Below are 24482 nucleotides of genomic sequence, written 5' to 3' on the forward strand. Positions count from 1 at the left end.
TCCTCTCTCTCTTTACCAGTATATTACAACAACAATCTTACTACAGAATTATTGACTCTAAGCCAGTCTCCGACGGACAGAATACTCGCTATGAGGGAGAAAGGGTATCCATACTTGCTATGAATATCGAATCGACAGTAGACAGTTCAAAAATTCAACCACTTGTCTATCCATAACTACAAGCCTACTTATGAGTATAACTGTGTATCTGTACAGTATATTAAAATGGAAAGAAAACGATAGCAGTGGATAACTACGATACTAAATTAACCTTCTAAACTACATTATGATCTACAATATATCAAAACTGCAAATAAGAACGCACTACAGCATACACCGCATATATAGTACAGTAGGGTAATTACCAACGCGATAGGAGGATATTGGGATCTGAAGTGGTGTAAACACATTGACTATGCAATCTATTCTTCATGAGTGCTTGAAGCAGGCAAATGTTGATATAACGCAATACGTTGCCACGACGAATTTTTGCATATCATGAGATAGCTATTGAATTGATTAAAATATAGAGCCTAAGGAACAATTACTTTTAATAACGGTAGAAATAAGACAGGTCAAAATTAGAATTGCTAATGGTGTACGTGTATAGCAACAATCGATTGGCTATGGTCGATTCAAACATTCTACTTATTTATAACTAGTTGATCCTCTTTCATAAGCAATAAAAATAGTTTTCTATATCGATTCCATTTGTTTTGCATAGTATAAAGAAATAATAGGAATGGTAGTTATTATTAGAATACAATCTGATCTATCCTAGCGATCCGTAAAATTAACATCTTGTAGGATCCAGTACAATAGCTATCTCTTAAAGTGTTGATGATATTCAAAATAGCTATGGGTTTACATATTCATTCTTCTCATCGTCAACACGATTGAAATTAATCATAGTCGGAAAGTAAAGTAAAATGTATGGATTGACTTTATCCTCAATTGTTGACTAGGTAGATCAACTATAGGCTAGCCATTCTTCTTCTATCATCAAAACAATCAGTGATCAAATTAATTGAAACTCCATCGGATGAATGTATTTTCTTCGTTGTCACCTTGAGGATATTTGCATGAGTTATTGTCTTCCGGCGTGGTGTAATTAATAGGCAATCAATGGATTATTTTTGATAAAGTTCTGCTTAACCTCCCGCATTCTTTCCAACAGTGGAATATAAAAATGACCGCATGCTCAATAACAACAACAGAATACAATTTTAATTCTCTTCTATTTAGGGAGCATAAAAATTGGAGTCATCTTGTTGGCAAATTGTGTGGTAGCCATTTTATTGCATATACCTAGAATAGAAATAACTGGATCAGTTATGGTAATTAGATATGAACATTAAGCTGGATCAATATTTCATCAAAGACAGAGGTTAATAAACGCTCGAAAATAGCATTGAAATGCAATTTTGATATCATGCAGTGTAAACAGTATGGCGTAAGCAAGTATACGCGTATTATAAATTATTCTAATGGATAATAACCAGGATCATCAACAATCGATGACGTGACCATTGAAATAGAAGCCATGATTAGAATACAGACAATAAGGAATTAATTTGCAAGATTGGAACTCGATAACTATCTACTTTAAATGTCTTACTATAGCTAATGAGAATGACAATATGATATTATCATGACCATGACGTTTTATTTGTCATTAAGGCATCAATGTAGTCCATACTTTTATAGAATGTGTAAAAAGAAGACAATAAGCGCCACACTATCAAATTAAACTCATAGACTGTAGTTGAACTTTTTCTCCTATCTTCACTATAATATTTTTTTGCACTTCTTCTCCTATGATGATGATGCTCAATTGGCCAATGTAGAGGCAATCGTGATAACTTGTGGATAAAATTACAGACATTCAATCCAAATTATCCAATCAAGATCCAAAATTGTTGGTAAATGACATCAACTATTTTCAATTTTATTGTCGATATTGTTGATAATGTGTGGAAACCTTCGTCTTTTTTCTCTCTATAATGATTGATTAATTCAGCAGGAAGATGATTATTTCCACTATCAACTTAACTTCCTGTTACTGTTTTTCTTTTAAATTTTCTCTCTCTTTTACACGTACAGTAGATCAATATCTATCAAACTTTACTGGATCTAGTTTGAACAATTTCTTCTTTATTTGTATTGAATTTCGATTATTTTAATGTTATCCAGCAATTAATCGAACTTAGTGATAACGATTGAACAGTAATAATTGTTATTATTCAACTTAATGAGTCCAATCAAAGATAAAATGGCACTGACTGTGAATTTAATTGCTTCTATAGGCTATCCATCTCCATACTACATTAATAAATAATTTTCTCTACCTGAGAAGTATCTCATTGCAATGTTTTATTAACAGAATCGACACTCAATCAAGGTAACCAATCTTATCAACATCATTAACTAGATCGATTAATTGCTAATTGCCTATACTATATTCGGGTATGTTACTGCTGTATACATTTCAATATCAAAGGATTAATAATGTTGAAATCGGTAAAAGGATCGCAAAAAATGCTAACGTGCTTTAGATACGATTGGTTATCGAATAAGAAAGCGACATAGACATACACAAGTAATCGTTAGTAACAGAATTAAAATCATGAATGACAACTTCTTTCTTTCAACATTGTTGTACTTTAATCGACCATAAAAATTTACTTGTAACTGTTTCTTGTGGAAAGACGCTTACAAAAAAATTGACCATTACGCTTTTATGCGAAGTATCTTTAACACGAATGGATTGCGGAAATTAAAGTCCATCACAATATCATCAAGATGATGATTGACTAATTTCAAATAGAAAGCTTTCCTCGTTAATATAACTCTTAATCAAAATAAGTCGTGACGGATATCTACTCTCAATTTAATTTCATTGCAATACAGCATATAAATACCATCATCGATATAAGCGCTTTTCCTCCTTAGCAATATAAAATTCTTCATGATATCATTAATTACAAGGCATTCGTAAAAGATTGATAGCAACTTTTATATAGAACCCCATTCCAAAGAGATTCATTTTCTTTACATCGTCTTTCGTCTAAGGCTTCTTCTTCATGACATTAGTTTTACCTGTATTATGGATTTTATTCATGATTGCTCTGACTTACATACAAATCAAGATATTCATTATCGGCAGCACTTTCTTCGCCAATTTCTAACTGCAACATGGTGCCTTAATAGTTATCCATTTTACTTACTGTCCTATAGCTTTGTAAATCAATTTCTTTCTACCAATTGTGATGGCTCCTCACGCCAATGCTTGACTTACATACCCAAAATTGATTTCGATCGACAGGCCTAAAGATATGATGATCACAAGAAATCTTTTGTATAAATGAATCATACTCATAAAATAGAGGATAATTTTACAACAATTTTCCTACATTAATCTAAAATCTTCAATCCTATTTAAGCTCTATTTTCCATGAAATCAAGCAAGTTTATATTGCCCCCTTAGACCTTTCGTATCAAGCTTTTCTATATATCATCAAGCACTAATACGATTTCTTTGTCCCTGTCCTATTAAGTATATTCACGATCGAACACTAGCCGCTACATTTCCTTCTTAATCTATTTTTATAAGCTCTATTGCTACCTGATTTGTAAATTTTTCTACAAAATGGTAGCGATTTATTTTTATTTTCCTGCCATTTCCCATGATTAATCATGTCAGGAACGAATAAATTCGAAAAATGAACATTAACTGCAGTTATATCCAATTAATGACTTTCTTCTATGAGCATGATTAATTTTACTTTGTGTTTCTATTCCTTCTATGGTAAATTAAATCATAACCGGCTAGTAAAATTGAAAAATCCTTTATTTATAAAATATTCTTGTTGTTTAACTGTCTATCAATCATTTCTCAAATTGTGACCGGCATTTCTTTTATTTGCATTGACTTTTTCATCGATCATCGATGCTCTACTGTGCATAAATCATATCTCAAAGTTTCTATATCCGGGTATTATTTATTCACCATTAACTTTTTATTTTCAGATGAGAATTGACGGACATGTATGATCCTACTAAATTGCTAGTCACTTGAAATCTGTTGATAGATTTAGTTTTCACTATACTGTCAAAACGAATAATTCTGACTAACTCTTTCTAGAAAGTAAAAATTCTAGTGCAGAATTACTAGTAAGTCGATGATCTTCATGCAACTTGTTCAATATATTGAAATAATATCACGATTCAAGTCGCCTTTGCCATATCCTATTACATAATCTCTGATCATCACCGTTTTTTAGTCTCTAATAAAGTTATTTCATCTCTTCTTCGCTTTACTCAATTTTTTTCATTCTTTCCGCCATTATTTCTTAGCAGTTCCTTCCATTTTCTATCGCTAATCATTATAACTTTATTATTCGTATGCTCATTATCACCTAGATCTGCCAATGTTGTGATTTTTCTATTCTACTCTTTAAAGTCGACTATAGTACTGTTAATATATATGCGTATAATACATATAGAAAAAGGAAACTATCCCTGGGAAGATCGTTTCTTTAGACCTTTTTTAGCAGCTATTCATTCTATTTCCAGGCCATATTTCAGAATTTTCCATCTATCCTTAGACCTTAATGTTCATTTGCCTGGATTTCAAATACTTTTTTACTTTTATCAAGTTCGAGCTCATCAATTATAACTGACGACAACAAAGACTGTGCTTAAAGCATTTTTATGATAATCTCTACAGTAGAGATTTTTTCTATCTTTACTTAAGAACTCTATCTAATTACACCATAGAAAAATTGCAAGTATTAATTAGATTCATTTCCGATCATTAAAATATAATTTCTTTTCAAGTGTCTAGATCAATTTTTACTATCGATATATCGTTCATGGACCTTATGACAAAAATGTTTATAGTTCATAACGACTTCATCAACATCAATTTTTTACTGACAATCAAAGTCTTTCTTTAATCAAAAAGTCTTAAATTAGTTGTGAAAGTTTCAGAACCGATAAATAGTATACTGATAGCGCTTAATTACCTGATTCTCTTTTTAGATTTTATCTTTTATTATTTTTAGGAGTATCTTATCGTGATCTTCTCTTTTCATTTCTTGATTGAGAGAAGGTGCTAATACCTTTTAATGATGATAAACTAGAGGATAATGATCAATTATGGCTATCTTTTGTCATCTCTTTCAGTAACTAGCATCTTTCTATTAGTAGTATCTCTGTTCAAATTCACTTTACTACTCTTAACCATTGCAGTTTATGCTATAATACTTCGTAGTAAGTATAAAATTCAAGTGAAGATCAATTTCTGATAATCCATGTTCGATCTCTTTTACCAGTCTCATTTTACCTTTTTGATTACATTTCGTATATGATTTACAGCATAAATCTAAAGAAGATTGTAATAGCAAGAGTAAATGTTCATAGAAGATTTCGTGCCTACCTTAATTTAAATTCCTTTCTATTCTAATAATGGATATATAGCCTAGTTATAATGACATATTTCCAGAGTTCGAGTATCCTAATTTGCATGGACACTCTACTATTTGCTATAATCTTCTATCGTTCTCGCTTTAACTCTTAATTTTAACTCATCATTGTTGCTACAAGTATCATTCATTCTACCTTCAACAATGTCGTTGTTAACCATTTATTCATACCGTGAATATAATCATCTTGCAATAAATCTAATGGATATTGTGGATACTTTATTATTTAAGCAGCTTCAATCATTTTCGAACACTATTATTAGGTTTACTGTCTTACAAAAGATTGCATGCGGTGTAATCTTGTTTTGATTCATTTTTGATTTTCCTAATCTTCGTTACATTTATCACAGAAATATCTTGATTTATTTTTTACAATATATAAGTATGGCCATTCTATTCATTCAATAGAGTAGTAAATGATAGGACTTTGTCTTTATCAGTTATTTCCACTTACAGGCCGTAGTAAAGCATTGGATATTTACTTGTAAACTTTATTCCTTCTCTTCTTAAGCCATTCATTGCTATTGAATTTTTGAATTTTATTTATAATCCAATATTGTAACCGGTCAGTCGTTTACTTTCTAGAAGAATCATTGTCAATTTATGTATTATGGTTCTCTTTTCTCTTCCTGTGTAATCTTCGGGGTTTTATCAAATGTGATAATTTCATTAGTCGTTACCATTCTTTCTATTTCTAGAAGAGCTTCAATAATTAACTTAAAAGTCTAGTGCCCATAACGATTATGCAATTGTTTTTTCCATCTAGTCCATAACATCTTTTCTGTAGAAATTATTTCACACTCCGTGGCGTTAGTAATAAGATTAGATTAATTTTCATACGGTTGATAATGAAGTGATTATTAAGAGCAAGTTATAAGGGTCGCATTGCTGTTAGTTCTTTCTATTCAATCAGCTGTGATGGCCAGTAAAAATAAAGATTCGAGTACCAAGCTAGGCATTTTATGTTAAGTTAAGAAAAGACTTTGTTCATTTCGTAGAGAGTCCAATGTACGTAATGGCGTCGCTAAAATTAGCTAATGAAAAACGATTTACTTTACTAACATTGTATTTATCCTTTGCTTTATTGAGATTATGCTGATCAATCTTACCAAGCGAATTTAAGAGAATTCACGTTATAAGCTTAATCAATACAAATAGTTAATAAGGAATTGGCTAAATGAGAAGTGTTTTGCATTGCTAAGATATTTTCTAGCAAAATATATTAATAAGGAACAATCTGAGCAAGTAATTAATACTATAATGATTTTATTCTATAAGGAATAACTTATCAGACAGTCTCCATTAGTATCGAGTTGTGTGATGGATTCCATTAGGTTTTCCATTTCGTCTCATAATCTATACAATGGAAGGGGATGAATAATTAACTTACTAATAAGTTGACATTAATTTTATATATAGTAACGTCTTAGTAATTAAATCGATTAGCAACCCTCAATGCACGGATATAGGACAGCCACAATATAAAATTTTTCTGTCAATTATTCTAGTGGTTAAGAAGAATTGATCGCAGAAGAAATCAGTACCTTACTTTCATCAATTAACATTAAATCCCTTTCTCTTGCTGTCATTATTTCATCCAATCCGACCTACTGAAGTGGACAAAGTCTTTTCCCCATCGGTTTAATATCAAATCCTTTCCTATCCTGATATCATTTTATTTAATTAAGTCTACTTGGGTCATAACTTTCTATTACCAGTCATTGCTCTATTCTATCCTATTTTGACATTATTTTCTATTTAGTTCAATCTATTTAGGTTTTCAATACATTCCTATCACGAGTCAATGTGCAAATTTTCTTTCCATTCTAATAGCATTCTAATTATTAAATTTCCTATTGCGATTGCTACCTTATTTTTATCTGATAATATCGAATCCCTTTTCTATTTGACATCATTTTTCCAATGAAATCTATTTGGGTTTTTGACACCTTTAAAGCATCAGTCATTGCAAATTCTCTTTCTGTCTTGATATAATTTATCCAATTAAATCTATTTGGTTTTTAGTACCTTGAAATCATCAGTTAACGTCAAATTCCCTTTCCATCCCGATACCGTTCTAACGATTAAAACTTTCATGCGATTAATATTTGCTATTGTCAGTTAATCACTTTCTATTTTGACATCATCTTTGTCCATTTAGGTCTATTTATTTCTTGAAAACATTCTAACCATTAAATTTTCTAAAGCGATTGCTACCTACCAATTCTGACCAAACTCTTTCTATTTTGACACTATTTTATCCTGTCAGGTCTATTTCTATAGAACGCTATTAATAATCAATATCAGACACTAGTGTTCTGCATTTGCAGTTTTCTACCCACACATCCACCATCTTATCCAGTCAGATCTTCTTGATGATTAAATATACAGACATCCATTATCTTACTAGTCAGATCTTCTTAGATCATTGAATACCTTTGCTATCATCAGCTATATCCATCCCGTCAAATCTTTCAAGGTTATTGATACCTTACTAGGATCGGATAATGTCCAATGTTAATATCACCCATCTGGTCAAAACTACATTGGTTTCGATATCTTGCTATCATCAGTCAGGTCAAAGCTTTTTCTTTCCAGACTTATGTCTGATAATTTGATCCAACCAAGGCTTTCAAGACTATTGATACTTTCCGAGTTACTCAATCGATAGAGTAACTACCAGGTTACATTATATTTAAAACTCTACTACCCAATTTAAATTAGTTTTTGTCTTAATCGATAATATTCAAACCCTATTGTATTTCATCAAAAGATAAATTTAAATTACTACCACCAGTTAATTTAAATATTTATCCAATAACCTTTATTGATTTATCATATTATAACGCTCATTGATCCAATCATCAAGTCCATTTAAATCATCACCAGTTACTGGTAGCATTTAAAATTCTATATTAATTATTTCAGGTGTATATTAATAGACAAAACGTAGGATAAAAGAATAATTTAGCTGTGATTTTTTTATCCCCCCTTAATAACAAGCTCTATCTTGGAATAATTAGTTTACCATTTATTAATAGAGTTCTATGCTATGAAAAGGAGATTATTTTCAACTCTTGTCGATGAATTTAAAAAATTTTAACTATCGCCGTTTGATTAATTTGAGATTCTAAATAAAACTATTGCATGATTGTCATTAGTGTAGCGGCGCCATCATGCCTGGAGAAAGAGAAGATGTTATACCACGTAGTGAATATCTACGTGTTAAAGAACGTCTTCGACGTAGCGAATCGGAGAAGATGGGTCTCATGATGGATCATTCAAATTTAATGCAAGATATGGATCTTAAATGTTCTCAGCAATTACAAGAAATTCAACGATTGCGACAAACCAATGAAAGATTACAGGATGAAAATGAGGAATTGTTAAGTTTATTGAATGCCCAACCGGAAGAAAATGGCCATCAACAAAATCATCATTCTAATTCACAATCCAATCAGCAAGATAGTGAGCAATATGCCAACCGCTTGGCTAGCCAGGAAGATAAGATTGACGAGCTCATCAATGAAAATCGAATACTAAAAGAAATATGTACCTACTTAGATAATCGTCATCAATCTAACTTATCCAGCTATCCTCCTTTATCTCAAGCAAGTCTTGATTTAGCTAATTCATTAGATTTAACATCAATTCCTAAGCGCCATCCTAGTCAAGACAACCATAGTCCATCTCATATCAATTATCCATTGCCGACGCCATCGAGCTCAATCCAAGTGTCCCATCTTGATCCTCCTCCTCCCTCATCTTCTTCATCATCTTCGTCACAAGAATCAAATGATTCATATGATCAAACCGCTAGTGTACCAACAACAAATCATGCCGGTAAGTTTATTCCTTTACTATTTTAATCTTTCAATCAGATTTTTAGCCATTTTTGATCAATATTTATACCATTATATTCAATAAAATTGAGCCAATTCTGTAAGTATATCTTATTTGATGACAAGCCGAAATCATGTAACAAAAGAAACCTGCTATTTCGGCACTATCCAGTTCTTGTAAATATTCCCACTACTGTATGCAATTTATATTGACATTAAATAGGAATGAACGGTTCTATTAATAACTACTCGTCTGCTAGTCTAGAACAAATCAATCCATTTTTATAGTATAGATTTACCACTATATAATTCTGTAGAGGCTAAACTATAATTCCACGATTTCTGCCCTAACTTTGCAGCTGTTATTAAAACATAAATCTTTCCATCATTTCGATAACACAGTAAAATTTAATAATCATAAAAATATATTCCTCTTGACTCAAATTTTACTAAATTATTATATTAGGGTGCTTTTGACAATAATAGTATAGGAAAATTAGTCCTTAGACTACTTATTTCAAACTATTCGCATTCATAGAAGAGATGATCATGTGGTATGATTGATTTGATATACTGATTGATACGATGATCATTATTAACGCTGTTCACATGCGAAATAGGATAGAATGAAAGAAAAATCATCACTGTTAATCACATGGTCATTATTAAAAAAATTAGCATAGTTTTCACTTACTCCCACTGCTACTATAATAAATTAGATATAAGATCAAAATTATAGCAATAGAATTAGGTTAAACAGGAGGTTTTTATATATGCGATTAAAGGCAGAAAGTCTACTGTCCATATAACCCGCTACCGGCGTACCGCTTTGCCTTATTGATGTCCGAGTACCGACGAAAAGGCTTGTTAATCGTCATGAACATATATTGTTTAATTTTAAGTTAATAGCTTTGATCTAAACCGAAGAATGGCTAGCGATATTGATATTGAATTCATCAATATTGCAAGATCAATAGTTAATTTAACAAAACATCAATAGCCACATGGCAGCGAACTAGGTTGCCTTGGATCGATGCCAGAAAGGATTGTTCTAAAAACCTTGTTTAGCACTTACTTCAGTTTTCGTTCAGTCGTTTGTCGTAGTTAAGCAATATCATAAAAAATATTCAACTTTACGCTATTATTTAACAATGATCTTAAGGAAAAATCTTAATTTCATGGGACTATGTCATAATGGGTTAGTGTTTAAATTATTCAAGAATATACTAAATGCTGGTAGGCGACGCTAATAGCGGATTCATAAAGATTAATGTTTCTGGTTCCTTTTCATTAATTACAGCATTCAGCATAGACGATCGTATATAATAATGAACACTACAAGAGTCGTAAGCCTTAGAGTCATACAATCTATAAAATGAACTTTAAAATTTTCTTAATCAAAATCAACCTCCATTAGTATTATAACTAGTGAGATAGTTGACAATAGATGGAGAGAGAATACTAGTTGCTTTTCTAGTAAAAAAACTTGTTGCACTAGTGCATGCAATTTATTCCTATTTTAGCCAGCTATTTGTTATCGAAATCTATTTGTCCTGTATTTTTTCATCTTTAAGAAACTTCAAACCGTTTAAAATTATTCATGTGATTGATAAGAGTAGCTTTATATTTAAAAAAACGCATCGATATATCGTAGATTTTTATCTAAGAATATTCTCTAGATATTCTAAGCCTGATTGTAATGAAGATCCTTAACTTCGACCATTCGATAGGCAATTTACAATTTACTAACATTATTGAGATACGTAAAGGATCTAATACTTAATCATTTAATTTTTAATACTTCATATAAATCATATTCAAATTTTGGAGATGCGAAATGAAGCAATCGAATAAAATTGTAGAGTTTGTATTTTGTAAATTTCTGCTGATAGTAAAAATCATCTAAAGAGCCGGTACCTAGTCATGACTATTCCTTTGAAATAGGAATTATATCTATATTTCGTAGTTGGGATAATCAAAAGTGAGTGGAGTGATAAATTCAGTCCGATATTACTGAAATACTACATAGTGGAAACATGGTTGTATTATTGTATACCATGTTATTGGAATTAACAATTACTATACATATTCTACATACCGCATTTCGACATATGATAAAAGTAAGCTTTCTGGATCAACATTTATTCACGAGCGCCCCATAATTATATTTGCATCGTAAAATTAGAATAATAAATTACTAATAGGGTGTTAAAATTAAGTCCAATAGTGCAATCATTGCCCTCTTATTAAGGTGTATAAAAGAATTATATTATAATACTTTTAACTGCCTTAGTGAGCAATAATTTAAATCTTATACCTCCAAATAGCGAACTACAAATAATACAATTTAGCTTAAAAACATTTGCTTCGTTAATAGATTATATCACAATAATGTAAAAATAGGTCGTAGAATAAAATAATACTATAGATCGTCGACTGCAAGTTTTAGATGCAACTTAAACTCTGAATTAGTTTAAATTACATTATTTTTCCGAGGATTTATAAAATTGTTGTATAATATGGTTTTATAAAGCACCATAAGTGATAAATAATTTTATAACTGTTGATAGGTTATAGTCCAGATTTCATGAACGAACTGAAACATCGGATATCTAGCTTGAAACACGACGATGATGATGCAGAATCAGTAAGAACCGAGGTAATCTTTTATTTCTAATAATAGATATTTTCATTATTATGTAAAGGTAAAACAGATGTAGTCTGTCATTAAGTTTATATAAATACTTTCAATTGATTCGTAACATAGTAAGCTTATTAGTTTTACTATATATTACAGACATTTGTATTCAAAACTTTATCTTGCAATTTAATGAATTGTACTAATTAGCTTATTTTTATATCTTTATTTTCTCTTTGGCTAAATTTTACCTTAAAAGCAGTCTACCAATAGCCGAAGAAGGAAAAAAGTTTCTTTCAAGTTGACAGTAAGTCTATCATTCACAACGCCTAAAGCAACGTAGTTACGGCTGTGATTATTTTAATGATCATTGAATATTTCGGTAACCATATTCACGTATATGAAATTTTATTGATATTATTCTATCATTGCTGTTATTTTTTAATCTCATTAAGAAGGATGATGAATTGCCAAGAATTAGAACAAGTAATGTTAAAAATGGAGCCGATGATGTATTCGCTAACCCGCTACCACCACCGCGGTTACGAAAATCTTTTAGCAATGGTAGTAACGTTATTTTTATCAGATACGGCGTAAAATTTTACTTAAATCTGCAGTTGATGCAATAAGCTCAACTCAATTATCATTAGATCGTCCTTCTGCACTATAAATTAAACTCGAAAGGATATTAACTTATCGATTCCACTTACGCAGTTGAAAGTGCACCTAGATCAGGAATTTTAAGAAAGTCAACGTCCCTAGGCTCGAATGAAGGATATTTAAACAGTCGAAGCTTGACACCGTCACCCAATTTGGCTTCGAATAATTCAAGTATCGAGAATATTCCTACACCGGTGGTGGCAAGAATGGTAAATGATATTAAAATGAAACTCTGTATAAATTCATATAAGTGATGCTTTATCATTCTAATTATAAATCATAAATTAAAGTATTATAACTTCTATGGTATATTTTATTGCAGAATGTTATACCTAGAATGCTGCCTAAGCCGACAATTGTAAATGGAACCAGTATAAATACTCAAGCTAGCTCTTACTATGCCAATAATAATGGTAACTATGGTACTGATCTGTAGGACTTAATCGAATTGAATTAGATTTTCTAGCAAACGCTTAACAAGGTGGGCTATTTAGGTTTTATATTAAATTCAGATTAATTAAGGAATAGATCTTAGCATTAATGAGATTTTTACTATACAATACGGTATGATGACTACTACAAGAACTCAGTTTCACTAACATAAATTATTTCAGTTAAAGTATTTCCAATCACATCACAAGAAACAACCTGATGAATAGAAAAACTACGTATTTAATTGATTTGCTTCTCTATTTACTATGAATAGATCGATTAATTATAGAACAATCAAAAAATAATTTCAAGGCTGTAACCCGTGTCAAGCGTCGTCCATATTTTTATTCAAGGATAAATAAATTATAATTCGTTTATAGGAAATAAAAAAATAATTGTGATAGACCGCATTACGGTGGCTGACTTAAATAAATAATGTTCAGTTTCCTTATCTAGTATCTTGCTTAATATTTTATGATTAGCATAGGTATTTGTTAACTATAACTTATAAATCTGCTATTTTATTCATCTTAAACCAATAATATGTAATAATAGTAGGTGATTTATTCTTTTATTGGTATGGTAAAAAAATCTCGCCATGTTTTGAATAAGCTCTATTGTATCATACCAGTAATCATTACAGATATGGAAAGTAATATTAAATTTGATACCATTCTCATATCCATGATTAGAATCAGTGTTGTTTTCTAAGATTAGTGGTATACCACCTGTAATATATTTCGTACTTGCCTAGACTGTTTCTTATTATTTATACGCTATATATGTGCATATGTATGTTTGTATATATGTATGTATGTATATGTGTATGCATGTATGTATGTATGTACGTACAGCATAGAATTAATCTATACTACTAAAGAACTAAAAGTCATTTTTTATTATTAAAACTGTTCATATAACAGTCTGGTTCACCATCGAAGGAACCGGCTTATTCATGATTCATTCTCTACTTAACTTTATCACCGTAGAAGTGCAAATCTTTTTTATATTATTGTTGCTATTCTTAACTAATCAAGTAAATCATAATACTATCCGCATACTTATTTACTCAAGTTGTCTAACAATATTACTTTCAATGTGTTAATACGTTTTACTGACTGAACCAAGCTTGCCAAGGTAGAATTTAAAAAATACAAAAATTAGGAACATAATATCTCACTGTAGGACTATCGTACATATAGCTATAGTACACTGATGCTCAGATATCCGCAAGTAAAGTTGGTAAACTCTATTAAATTGGTAGCACAGCAATGAGTATTCTGAAATAGTATACTCAGTAAAGTCAACAAATATGCGTAGTATCACGAGTAGAGGAAGGTTCTACGCATATGAAGATATGCTGAGTAATCGCCCATATTGTCAACTGATAGAGCTGAATTGTTTTGCCTTGCATATGAATGCTTGCTGAATCTGGTATTTGGATGTATTGCATTCTTATGTATTAACAAGCATATAAGCATATATATACGCGTATTTAGTACTATGTACAATTATACAAATTGTTCCTTTGAATATTATCTCGTGAAACTAATACCGCATTTATTAACTACTATTGACAATATTACATAATAATAGAGATTCTGTCTGTTAAAGCATGAAGTACAGTGGTTAGTTTCAGTTTGGACGATTCCATTTGAGGAAAATTCTTATTATGTTGGTGCAATTGTTTTAAAGTATGTTTAACAACTTGGTGCTACATAACAGCTTTGTAAATTAGTCTGACAATTTCATAGCATATTCACGGGCAAGGAATTTGTTCTTAATTTCGTTGTACTATATTGAATCTTATTTACTTTCGCTTGCTTTCATCTTGATTGTGGTAAAAGTCGAACTATATATAATGAATTTCTTATGAGAAATTTCATTACTAGATTCATACTGTATTTATATATTACAATTTAGTTTACTTCGATTGCATTAAGCCACTCTTAGCTTCATTTGATTACATAGTGATTACTGTACAGTATAGTATTAATGTATCTAATGATATTGAAACACATTTAACTAATACATGTACTATACTTGTTAAATATGAAATTTCATTGTTAACTATCGTTATGCATACTACGTCAATCATTAAAACAAGAGTCAATTTTTTCCATTGGATTTCATTTTATCGACGGTATATGTGGGTATGTCTAGTGATCATAGAGTTCTAGTATGATTCTACTGTGTCGCTAATTATATTATATTTTATTTTATGCTCGTGATCGACATTTTGGGTGCTTCACGTAATTCAGTTTTTATATTTCCGATATTTTTTATAATGATAGCTTACGATTTCCATGCTACAACGTTATTTCTGCTGAAGTACCTTCTCTTATTATCTATGATTATATCTAGATTGCAATTTCGTAGAGTAAAATGTATATTTTGGTAGACCATGTCTCAGTTTGAAATTGGGCGGGTCAAAAACATTGATGTACTATTGCGTAAGGGAATTTAATGATTAAAAATATAGAAAGAGTGATATAATGAAAACGTGAATCAACTATACATTTTTCATCACATTTCCAACATTAAAGTAGTCTAATATAGCTGTGTCAATGCATAGTTCTCATTGTAGACTTAATATCAATATATTTAAACATTTTGGTTCGAATTAGATTTATTTAGATAATCTTTTATTGCAATCTGTACAACATGTAACAAATGAAATTTCAATTATGCAACAAACTTTATCTTAAATAAATGATATACTTTTACTAGCCAATAGTACTGTTGTGCATCTTTGTCTTATATCGTAGTATTTCTTGACAAGGGACTTTTAAACAGACCGTACATTAAATTCTCCGTCAATATTTTAGTATTCCAACTTTGATAGATCACGATAGAATTTCGTATACATAAATACTCATCAACGAATACTAATCGGTTACCAAATTTAAAAAAAAAATCCTAAAACGTATTAATTAACCCATCCAGTTTTGAAAAGAACCAGAATTACTAGGTCTCATGTTAGAGTTCATCGGTGGTGGCTGAAATGAATGATTAACAGGTAAATTAGTTCCAGTGCCTGGCTGTTGTGGAAATTGCGGTATTGCGGCGATGTTGCCCCAATTTTGCATTGAGTTAGTGGGATTGGCGCTCATTACTCCAATACCTGGTTGTACCTCAGTAAGATTATTGATTGGAGGGACTAACATTGTCATAGGAAGTGGCAGGGGGGGCTGAATGACAGATTGATTTAACATTCCTAATCTAGCTGCAGCATCAGGAGGCATAACAGGTATTGGACCAACAGTCGAAGCAGTGTTTGGCATCACGCTAGGCAGGGGAGGATTACTTGACGGTATCATCATAGGAAGTGGCGGCGGTACAGCAGAAACAACTCCAGCAGGTGGGGGAGCTCGAATACTTTGAGTATTGTCAAATAGGATTGGTGCCATCGATGCTGCAGTTTGATTTGATTGAAGTGATGATACTGATGTTGAAGTTGGTACTTGACGGACTTGGCCGGATGATCCTGTCGTAACTATGGGCTGGCGTGTTGGCGTATGCATCACAGTTGATCCTAATAATCAACGTTATCAATTATAAAATAGCATTTATTAGTATTAATGTTCTGATATTATACTACTGTACTATATATGTCAGTACAATACAGTTTGTCTGCTGTATACCTATTGATGGGTTATTTATTATTGAAGAGTTATTCTGTATTGGCGGCTTAGAAGGTTCTTGTATTTTTGGAGCAGTGCTATTATATGATGCTGATGTTATCATAAAGGTAGATATAGTTAGTAACTTTTTATTTACGTTAAATAGATTAACCTAGAAATGACTTTATCCGCTAATGACAATCATGCAATTAGTGATGTCGTACATTTTAGTCTTCGTGCATTTTCCCAGTCCTAAAATGAATTGGTAGTTAGAGATAATATAGTATTGAATAGAAAAATTTATAAAGTTCTGTACGGAATGGATTGAGGTACCTTCATTGTTATTTTAGGAGGAGAAATCATATTATAGTTGGATGCACCGACGTCGGTTTTATCGTAAAAATCCAGCATTTGCAGACAGATATCTTGCAGTAATAGAAAAGATATATAAAGATCATACCTTGAGCACAATCAAATGCAATACAATAAAGCTATCGCAATTAAGGGTTTAGAATTACCTTCCAAAACGTCACTGTTAATTTCTGGTAGAAAATGTTGCCACCACGATTTTGAATGATCGTAATGTGGGCCGTCCGGGGCGGCACTAAGGTTATATTTGGATAATTTTGCTGCTAAATGTAACAACGACACCGCAACTACCTGAGGTTTCCATTGCAAGCATAACGTGGTACTGAGACTGATGAATTGTAGACAGATAATGATGAAATATTGGTGGTTAGCCATTGATCGCATTTATTCCAAGCGAAACATACCACAATAGATATTTTTACCTGTCATTTACAAAATTCCATGCCATTTGGACTACCTTTTCAATTTGTGCTCGATCATCTTTTAAATTTTTGGCAAATTTAACAATATATTTATAGGGGTGTTGAACACATAAGTCAAATTTAATGGTTTGTAAAAGTAATCTTTCATGGCTGATAATCTCCTCCTAAATAAATAAAAAAATTAAGTAAAATAGAACAATCTTATTTGATCAGGCGTCATCGTCATCATCGTGGCAATATTTTACAACGTACAGTATATGAGTATAAGGTATTTTTTCTTGGTTAAATTTTAATAAATGATTCAGTTAGTTTAATTGCTGACTATAATTCTCTTATTGATTAATTGTTGGTGATTGACGAGGTTTAATGAAGAAAATTACAACCTTTGGATCATCACCAAATGCTTCCATTTGGCGTTCAGATAATATAGTCCGTACAGCTTTGACTAAGTCCCTGCATTTCTTAGGAGTTTCCTCCGCTTTACCTGCTAAATATAGGCATGCCGCAGCGCCAATCTGTAAATCAATTATAAGAAAAGATTAGAAATAAAAATAATTTTGTTGAATTCAAACAGCGAGAAATATTTCAGCATTGATTTAATAATGGCATGATTGAGTTAGCAGCAGTAATAGTTTCTTCTTATTACTGTGCAAGATAAAACTTTGGTTGCATGAAAGCATTAGAGACTTACTAATCTATTGATTGTCTTGAAAGAATGCATCATATAAAATCGATGATAAAATACGATTCCAGTAGCTACTGTTTCGTATCGCCTACAATTTGAGTTAGTGAGGAATTAAGGAAGCTATATTTTTCAATCTTCATTTGAAATTACATGACATTAGGTACTGAATGAAGCACATATGCGTTCACCACTATCAATTATCACAGACTCGACAGGGCCTAGAATCCTATTTGATATTAGATGAATTCCATCTATTAACATTAAGCTATGACGATTCTACAGTACGCAGAAGACACGATTTATTACGCTATTGCTTGATTGTTACGGTCAATCCTCGGAATGATAATATAATAGCAAGGCAATAGGTTGCCGGTATCTATTGGCCACTTTAGCATAATTCTTCTAGCCGTTCCAACTATCAGCCATACTCGCATACTATAAATAGAGAAGTACTTGGGTATTTTTCTCAAGTCTAATACTATCTATAACTACAAATAATTTCTCTCCAGCGATTACGATCACTGACTGTATTGTACTCTACTGGATGCTTTTGGATTTTGATGTTGACAGAAAGTATCCAAATATGCTGGATGCATGATCCAGTATTTTTCTTCACGTTGATACAAAATGATTGCCAATACAGTAGTAGGAACACAGTGTACATTATAGACTTGTAGACTACGTCATATAATCGCGATAAGATCTATTTTGTGGTTAATGTATAACATGCAGTTATCCAGTTTAGATTGTTTTGTAATACTAAGGCTAGAATAGAAAACTTATTAGAATCTCTTCTCATGGACAAGTGGATAATTTAGGCTGTCATTGTCAAGGATACAAGTTCATCCTGTTGCCAACATCCATGATGAATCGGGCACCTTCACGTCTGTAGCGACATTCAGCAGTTATTTCGATACCATCACTCCTTGATGGGCTATTAACAATTTCATTGCTACAAAAGTACCAAGACGACATGACGATTATTTCAATTTGTTTCTTTTACATTCTAACTCTTGACGACTTGCTAAAAAAAGTAGAAGGTAAAGCCATTTCTTTTCTTTCAACGCAGTACGACAGACTGAACCCAGGACGCTAATCCTGTTGCAGTTAGTACCGTTCCGCCAGATCGCCACAGTACATTGTACTACGAGCTACAGTCTCCGTACTGTATGTATGTACTGTAAAGGTCCAGACCAGCCAGAAGATCTCTCTACGCATGACATGCTACAGTGTTGTAGTATGTACTATAGAGTGTCCCAAGTATGCCTTGGTGCCTTGTATAAATACTCTTCAGGATTGTGTCAATCGTTTACTGTATAGTACAAAGTCAGTGTAAAAAAAATGCCATACTGTACTCAGTATACTGTACCATATAGTATACTATCTATACAGATACAGTATGTCGTAAGTATTGACTGTCGATAACTATACCTGAAAAACAAGTCTAGTGACTGTCTCTCGCTGGATTCTATAATACCACTATGCAACTCATTGGCATGTGACTTCTCTACTTGGCTGTGTATGGCTTGCATAGTGGTGCATGATACCTTTCGATCAAAACAACCCAAGTATCCTTCGTTTCCATATTCTTTCTGTGTTGATCTAAAAATGGCGGCAAAGGCTGAAATGAGCGACGATGAAGGGGTTATTTCAATCCGTGAAGCTATCCAAGCGGAAGAAATTTTAGAGGAAGAGACTGCAGCCGTATTAGGTGATGTTGACGACAATAACTGCACATATTCCAAGGTAAATGTACGTTATTGCATAGAATACGTAGAGACAGATTGTATGGTATTCGTTTGCATAGCTGTAGTCTACAGTATTCTTTTAGCCAGTCGACCTATTATGAATTAAACCTGGAGAATTTTTATGAATTCTATTGGATTTTATCATCTTTCGATTAGACATATAGATATGTTATACACTACAAACTATTTTTTCCATTTTGTAGCATGTTGGATTTTATCATCTTTCGATTAGACATATAGATATGTTATACACAACAAACTATTCTTTCCATTTGTAGCAGTTTTGGATAGCCGTTGTCTACTGTTTAGTTAGTCTTTTAGCCAGTCGACCTATTATGAATTATACATGGAGAATTTTCATAGATTCTATTGGATTTTATCATCTTTCCATTAGATATACTGTAGATATGTTATACACTACAAACTAACTATTCTTTTCCATTTTGTAGCTTATTGGATTTTATCATATTTCGATTAGACATAGATATGTTGTTATATACTACAAACTAACTATTCTTTCCATGTTATAGCTTATTGGATATGATCATATTTCGATTACACATAGATATGTTATACACTACAAACTATTCTTTCCATGTTGTAGCTTATTGGATTTGATCATCTTTCGATTAGACACACTGTAGATATGTTATACATGACAAACTAACTATTCTTTCCATTTTGTAGCAGATTGGATTTTATCATATTTCGATTACACATAGATATGTTATACACTACAAACTATTCTTTCCATCTTGTAGCTTATTGGATTTATCATATTTCGATTACACATAGATATGTTATACACTACAAACTCTATACATGGTATACGTTCTTGATCAGTCCTTTTTATACAGCGTACAGCATTCGACGTTATATCATTTTACTTTACTGTATCTCCGAAATACTGTGCATACGAGTAAGTACTGTACTGTACTGCACTGTAGTAAATGGTAATGCAACCATCGAGTTGAATATTATTATTTATGTTATATCTATAGTGTTAGCTAATTACAGATCAGCCATATTTTGACGTGGCTTATAAATTCATTTTACTAACGTACTTCCAACACCTGCAATTTTTTCAACTATTCTATCAACGTAGGGCTATGTGAAACGTCAGCCACTATATGCTTGCTATACCTGTACTGCGAATAAAGGTATTCTGGCAGGAGTTTGCTATGCTTGCAGCATTCATTGCCATGATGGTCATATCCTTTACGAATTGTATACCAAAAGGTCAGTAATACAACTTGTATTTAATTTACAATATTTATGCAAGTGTACCATAGGAATCAATACTTTACTCTTTATGTTAGAAACGAGCTAAATTATACAGCACCTGTTAGCCATGCATGCGTATAGACTACTGTCAACTACCTGTTAACTGTTGTTCTTGTCATAGTGAAAGAGAAATTTAAATGGTTGATTAATTCGATCTCTTAACCTATTTGTAATTGTATATAGAAATTTTCGATGTGACTGTGGAAACGATCTCTTTTCAAGTACTCAGTGCACACTAGATCAAGTAAGCAAGATACTACTGTATCGATAGCGATTATAATTAACAGCCCGAAAAATATTTCTCTCCCTTGATGTGTATAGCTGGTTCGTATTTGTATAATTAATCATACAGCAAAATCCATATCTCGATGAGTATACACCATGCATACAGTCACCTTATAGCGCATTTTAAAATACAATCAACAATTAGTATCCTTTATGTTGTAATCTTACATGAAAATGTATGGTCTTACCAGCCTCACATATTGAATGGGTTCGCTACACTAATTGACTGTTGGTAATGATGTAAATGCCGTATTTTATTATTAATTGTATCACTGTAAGCTTTATTACCCTGTAACAATCTTGCTGGAGAAAGTTATTGTCATGTGGTAAAGAGAATTCTATCAAGCTCGTTAAAGTATTGCTATATTGTAAAGGATAGTAAAGTATCCTTTTAGAATATACGATAAGATTGAGGCCTTTATACAGTACTTGCTTAGTTTATCGAAAAGTAGCTGAGACCTAGCTGAATCAAAATACAATATTTTACTTTGTTTGCCATTTTAAAACCATCGTACTGAAAGCTACTGATAGAAATAGGAAATATCTACACTATGTTTCCTTGACAAAGAATACAGAGCACCGAGATTATTAATAAGTTTTATCAGCAATATTGAGTTCTTGTGAGAATCTTTGACCGTAAACTCGCTGTCAAGCGTGCAATCTAATATAACATTGCACTTATTTGCTCAATTATAATTAGTTTTGGACTGAGCAATGCTATACTTAACGTTTCTTTATAGAAAAAAGATAAATTGAACCTTAAAAATACTTACAATCAGAACTATAAAGGCTTATATTGCGTTTGCAACAGACCTTACCCAGATGAGGAATGTCCGGTAAGATTCAGCAGTCTTAATGAAATTTATCATTCATTGCGTAGAAATGTATTTATCAGTAAGTGTTAATGTTCTCACTGAACTTATTTCTTATTTAGGAAGAAAATCAGGATCAAATGATACAGTGCAATATTTGTGAGGATTGGTTCCATGCGACGGTAAATTACGTTCATAACCAATAATAGCACTATAAATGATGGTTAAATCATAGATCCGAGTAACATGTGCGTGTCATTTCATACTTGAGTATGCTTACATTAGCCTGATAGTCAGTAATTCTATATCTCTTACTGTGAAATATCTCGTGTTTATTTCTTGGACGTGAAATGAAGCTTGATTAGGCTGTAGTAATTATTAATAACGCTTGCCTCTTTAAAATTGAACGTGTACATTGAATTTAATTTCAGAATACTAAATTATAATTTTTAATAATAAAGCATTTAGGAAAATGTCTACCAGACAATGACCGATTCACAGAGATGACCTGCGACTCATGTGTCCGCAAGCATTCATTTTTATCCATTTATTCCCCAATAGTAGACGGTAAATATTGATTAAGGATGTACTGTAATTATGACCTATTCCAGAAAAAGTTGTATATTTGTGAGTAATGGTTGTTTGGTTAGGATGATGTCGTTGCACGTATTCGGTAATAATGCTATCTTCTATGGTATGCCATTACTACATTGTCCGCCTTTTTCGTTTCTTCTTCTTCAATAGTTACTTATGATAGTAAGGTAGATGTGGAAAGTTTGCCGACTGATTTGGTTACGTCAAATAAGTCAGTTGATAAGGATGAACCTAAGCTTAGCGTTAGTAATACTTCAATTTCCTGTGCTGAGGAAAAAGAAGGTGCGACCATTGATTTAATTAATAATGATGGCGCAATTGCAAGGAAAAGAAAAGCAAGTGATGATCTTTGTACTGATTCAAACGTAAAGAAAGATGCCATAGATACTTGCAAGCTGAAACGATTGCAAGAAAAATATAAAGATATTAAATGTGACATTTCAGTGATGTACTTCCGCGATAACTGGCGATCAGAGTTGTGCACATGTGGAGATTGTAAGGTTAGATAAGTGATCAAATATTTACTTACTGTAATTTTTATTTTATAATATAGCAGTAGCTGCTTAATGACATTGTTCATACACAGCAATTCGTATTTACCTTTGCTTCCATTTTGTTGAATTAGTGTCTATATAAGTCACATGCTGTAGAATTTCTACTGGATCCTGAAGATAGTATCCATGTGTACGAAGAGCGCAGCAAAGCTAAATACGAATGTCAGCGACATGCTGGTATAAATGAACTGGATACTCGAATAGACAATTTGTCATATGATCAGAAATGTCACCTGGCTTACGGTGAGACGCTTTGGATTTGATCAGTGTCTGTAAGGTTTATGTTTATAACGACTGATGTACTCTTTGTCTGCACACTAGGAATCAACGATTTTAAGAATAACTTAACAGAATTTTTGAAAGATCTCGCATCGAAGAATAAGGTAGACTTTTATGATAGTGCTTGGTATCTAATGTATTCCTGGTTAAAGTGATATTAATATCCTGGTTTGACTGTTGTAGGTTGTTGAACCAGGTGATATTCAGGATTTTTTCAACATGCAGGAAGAAAAACGAAAAAAATTGCGAACGACCCTTCTTAGATGATTGTGATAGACTTTTTGTGGTGTGATTAACCTTTATCGATATTACACGAGCATCATCTTTTGTCGAGGAAAATCAATATTTAAAAGAGCATAGTATGCATGAGTGAGGACGTCAATGTTTAGAAGGAATTTACATATATCAAAATTGCGCATTAGACTACGGCAACGTAGCGTAATTATTCAGAGAATAATAAATTTATATATTAAAGATCTAATCTTATCAGTAATGAATTAATTAATTAATTACGAACTATTTTATTATAACAGAGGCAATGTGTAACAGTTTGTATAGCTTGAAGTAATGTATGCATCAGCTACTATTCACCCCACTGTAATAATAATTCATTGATTGCTTGATCAGGTAATGATTGCGAATTTTAGCGCATTAAAAAAATTATTAGCACGTAATAAATAAGTTTATTGAGACTGTATGTATACATTAATGCACTACTATTTAAAAAATAATATTACGTAATGGAAAATACGCCATTCTGCAAATAAAA

At 31.9% G+C, this 24482-nt stretch overlaps 4 protein-coding genes across 4 annotated transcripts; 2 read left to right on the plus strand and 2 right to left on the minus strand.

The window, feature by feature from the left end:
- Positions 1–8662: 8662 nt before the first annotated feature.
- TRIADDRAFT_57200 (uncharacterized protein) lies at positions 8663–13062 on the plus strand (the record flags this gene model as incomplete). The annotated part of the gene is made up of 5 exons (XM_002113211.1): positions 8663–9329; positions 11899–11987; positions 12422–12530; positions 12681–12835; positions 12949–13062. 5 exons carry the CDS (start codon positions 8663–8665, stop codon positions 13060–13062), a joined length of 1134 nt encoding a protein of 377 aa, XP_002113247.1.
- Positions 13063–15991: 2929 nt separating this feature from the next.
- TRIADDRAFT_57201 (uncharacterized protein) lies at positions 15992–16582 on the minus strand (the record flags this gene model as incomplete). The annotated part of the gene is made up of 1 exon (XM_002113569.1): positions 15992–16582. One exon carries the CDS (start codon positions 16580–16582, stop codon positions 15992–15994), a length of 591 nt encoding a protein of 196 aa, XP_002113605.1.
- Positions 16583–16981: 399 nt separating this feature from the next.
- On the minus strand, positions 16982–19132 carry TRIADDRAFT_27302 (uncharacterized protein; the record flags this gene model as incomplete). Its single annotated transcript, XM_002113570.1, has 6 exons — positions 16982–17106; positions 17200–17378; positions 17473–17636; positions 17856–17987; positions 18164–18245; positions 18996–19132. The coding sequence occupies 6 exons, from the start codon at positions 19130–19132 to the stop codon at positions 16982–16984; spliced, it is 819 nt and encodes a 272-aa protein (XP_002113606.1).
- A 633-nt stretch (positions 19133–19765) lies between these two features.
- TRIADDRAFT_57203 (uncharacterized protein) lies at positions 19766–23980 on the plus strand (the record flags this gene model as incomplete). The annotated part of the gene is made up of 10 exons (XM_002113212.1): positions 19766–19903; positions 21011–21144; positions 21373–21433; positions 22215–22310; positions 22409–22468; positions 22748–22853; positions 23031–23380; positions 23506–23677; positions 23756–23817; positions 23897–23980. 10 exons carry the CDS (start codon positions 19766–19768, stop codon positions 23978–23980), a joined length of 1263 nt encoding a protein of 420 aa, XP_002113248.1.
- Between the last annotated feature and the right edge of the window lie 502 nt (positions 23981–24482).

Source organism: Trichoplax adhaerens, genomic scaffold (genome assembly GCF_000150275.1).
Source record: "Trichoplax adhaerens TRIADscaffold_6 genomic scaffold, whole genome shotgun sequence".
In the NCBI taxonomy this organism is placed as follows: Eukaryota; Metazoa; Placozoa; class Uniplacotomia; order Trichoplacea; family Trichoplacidae; genus Trichoplax; species Trichoplax adhaerens.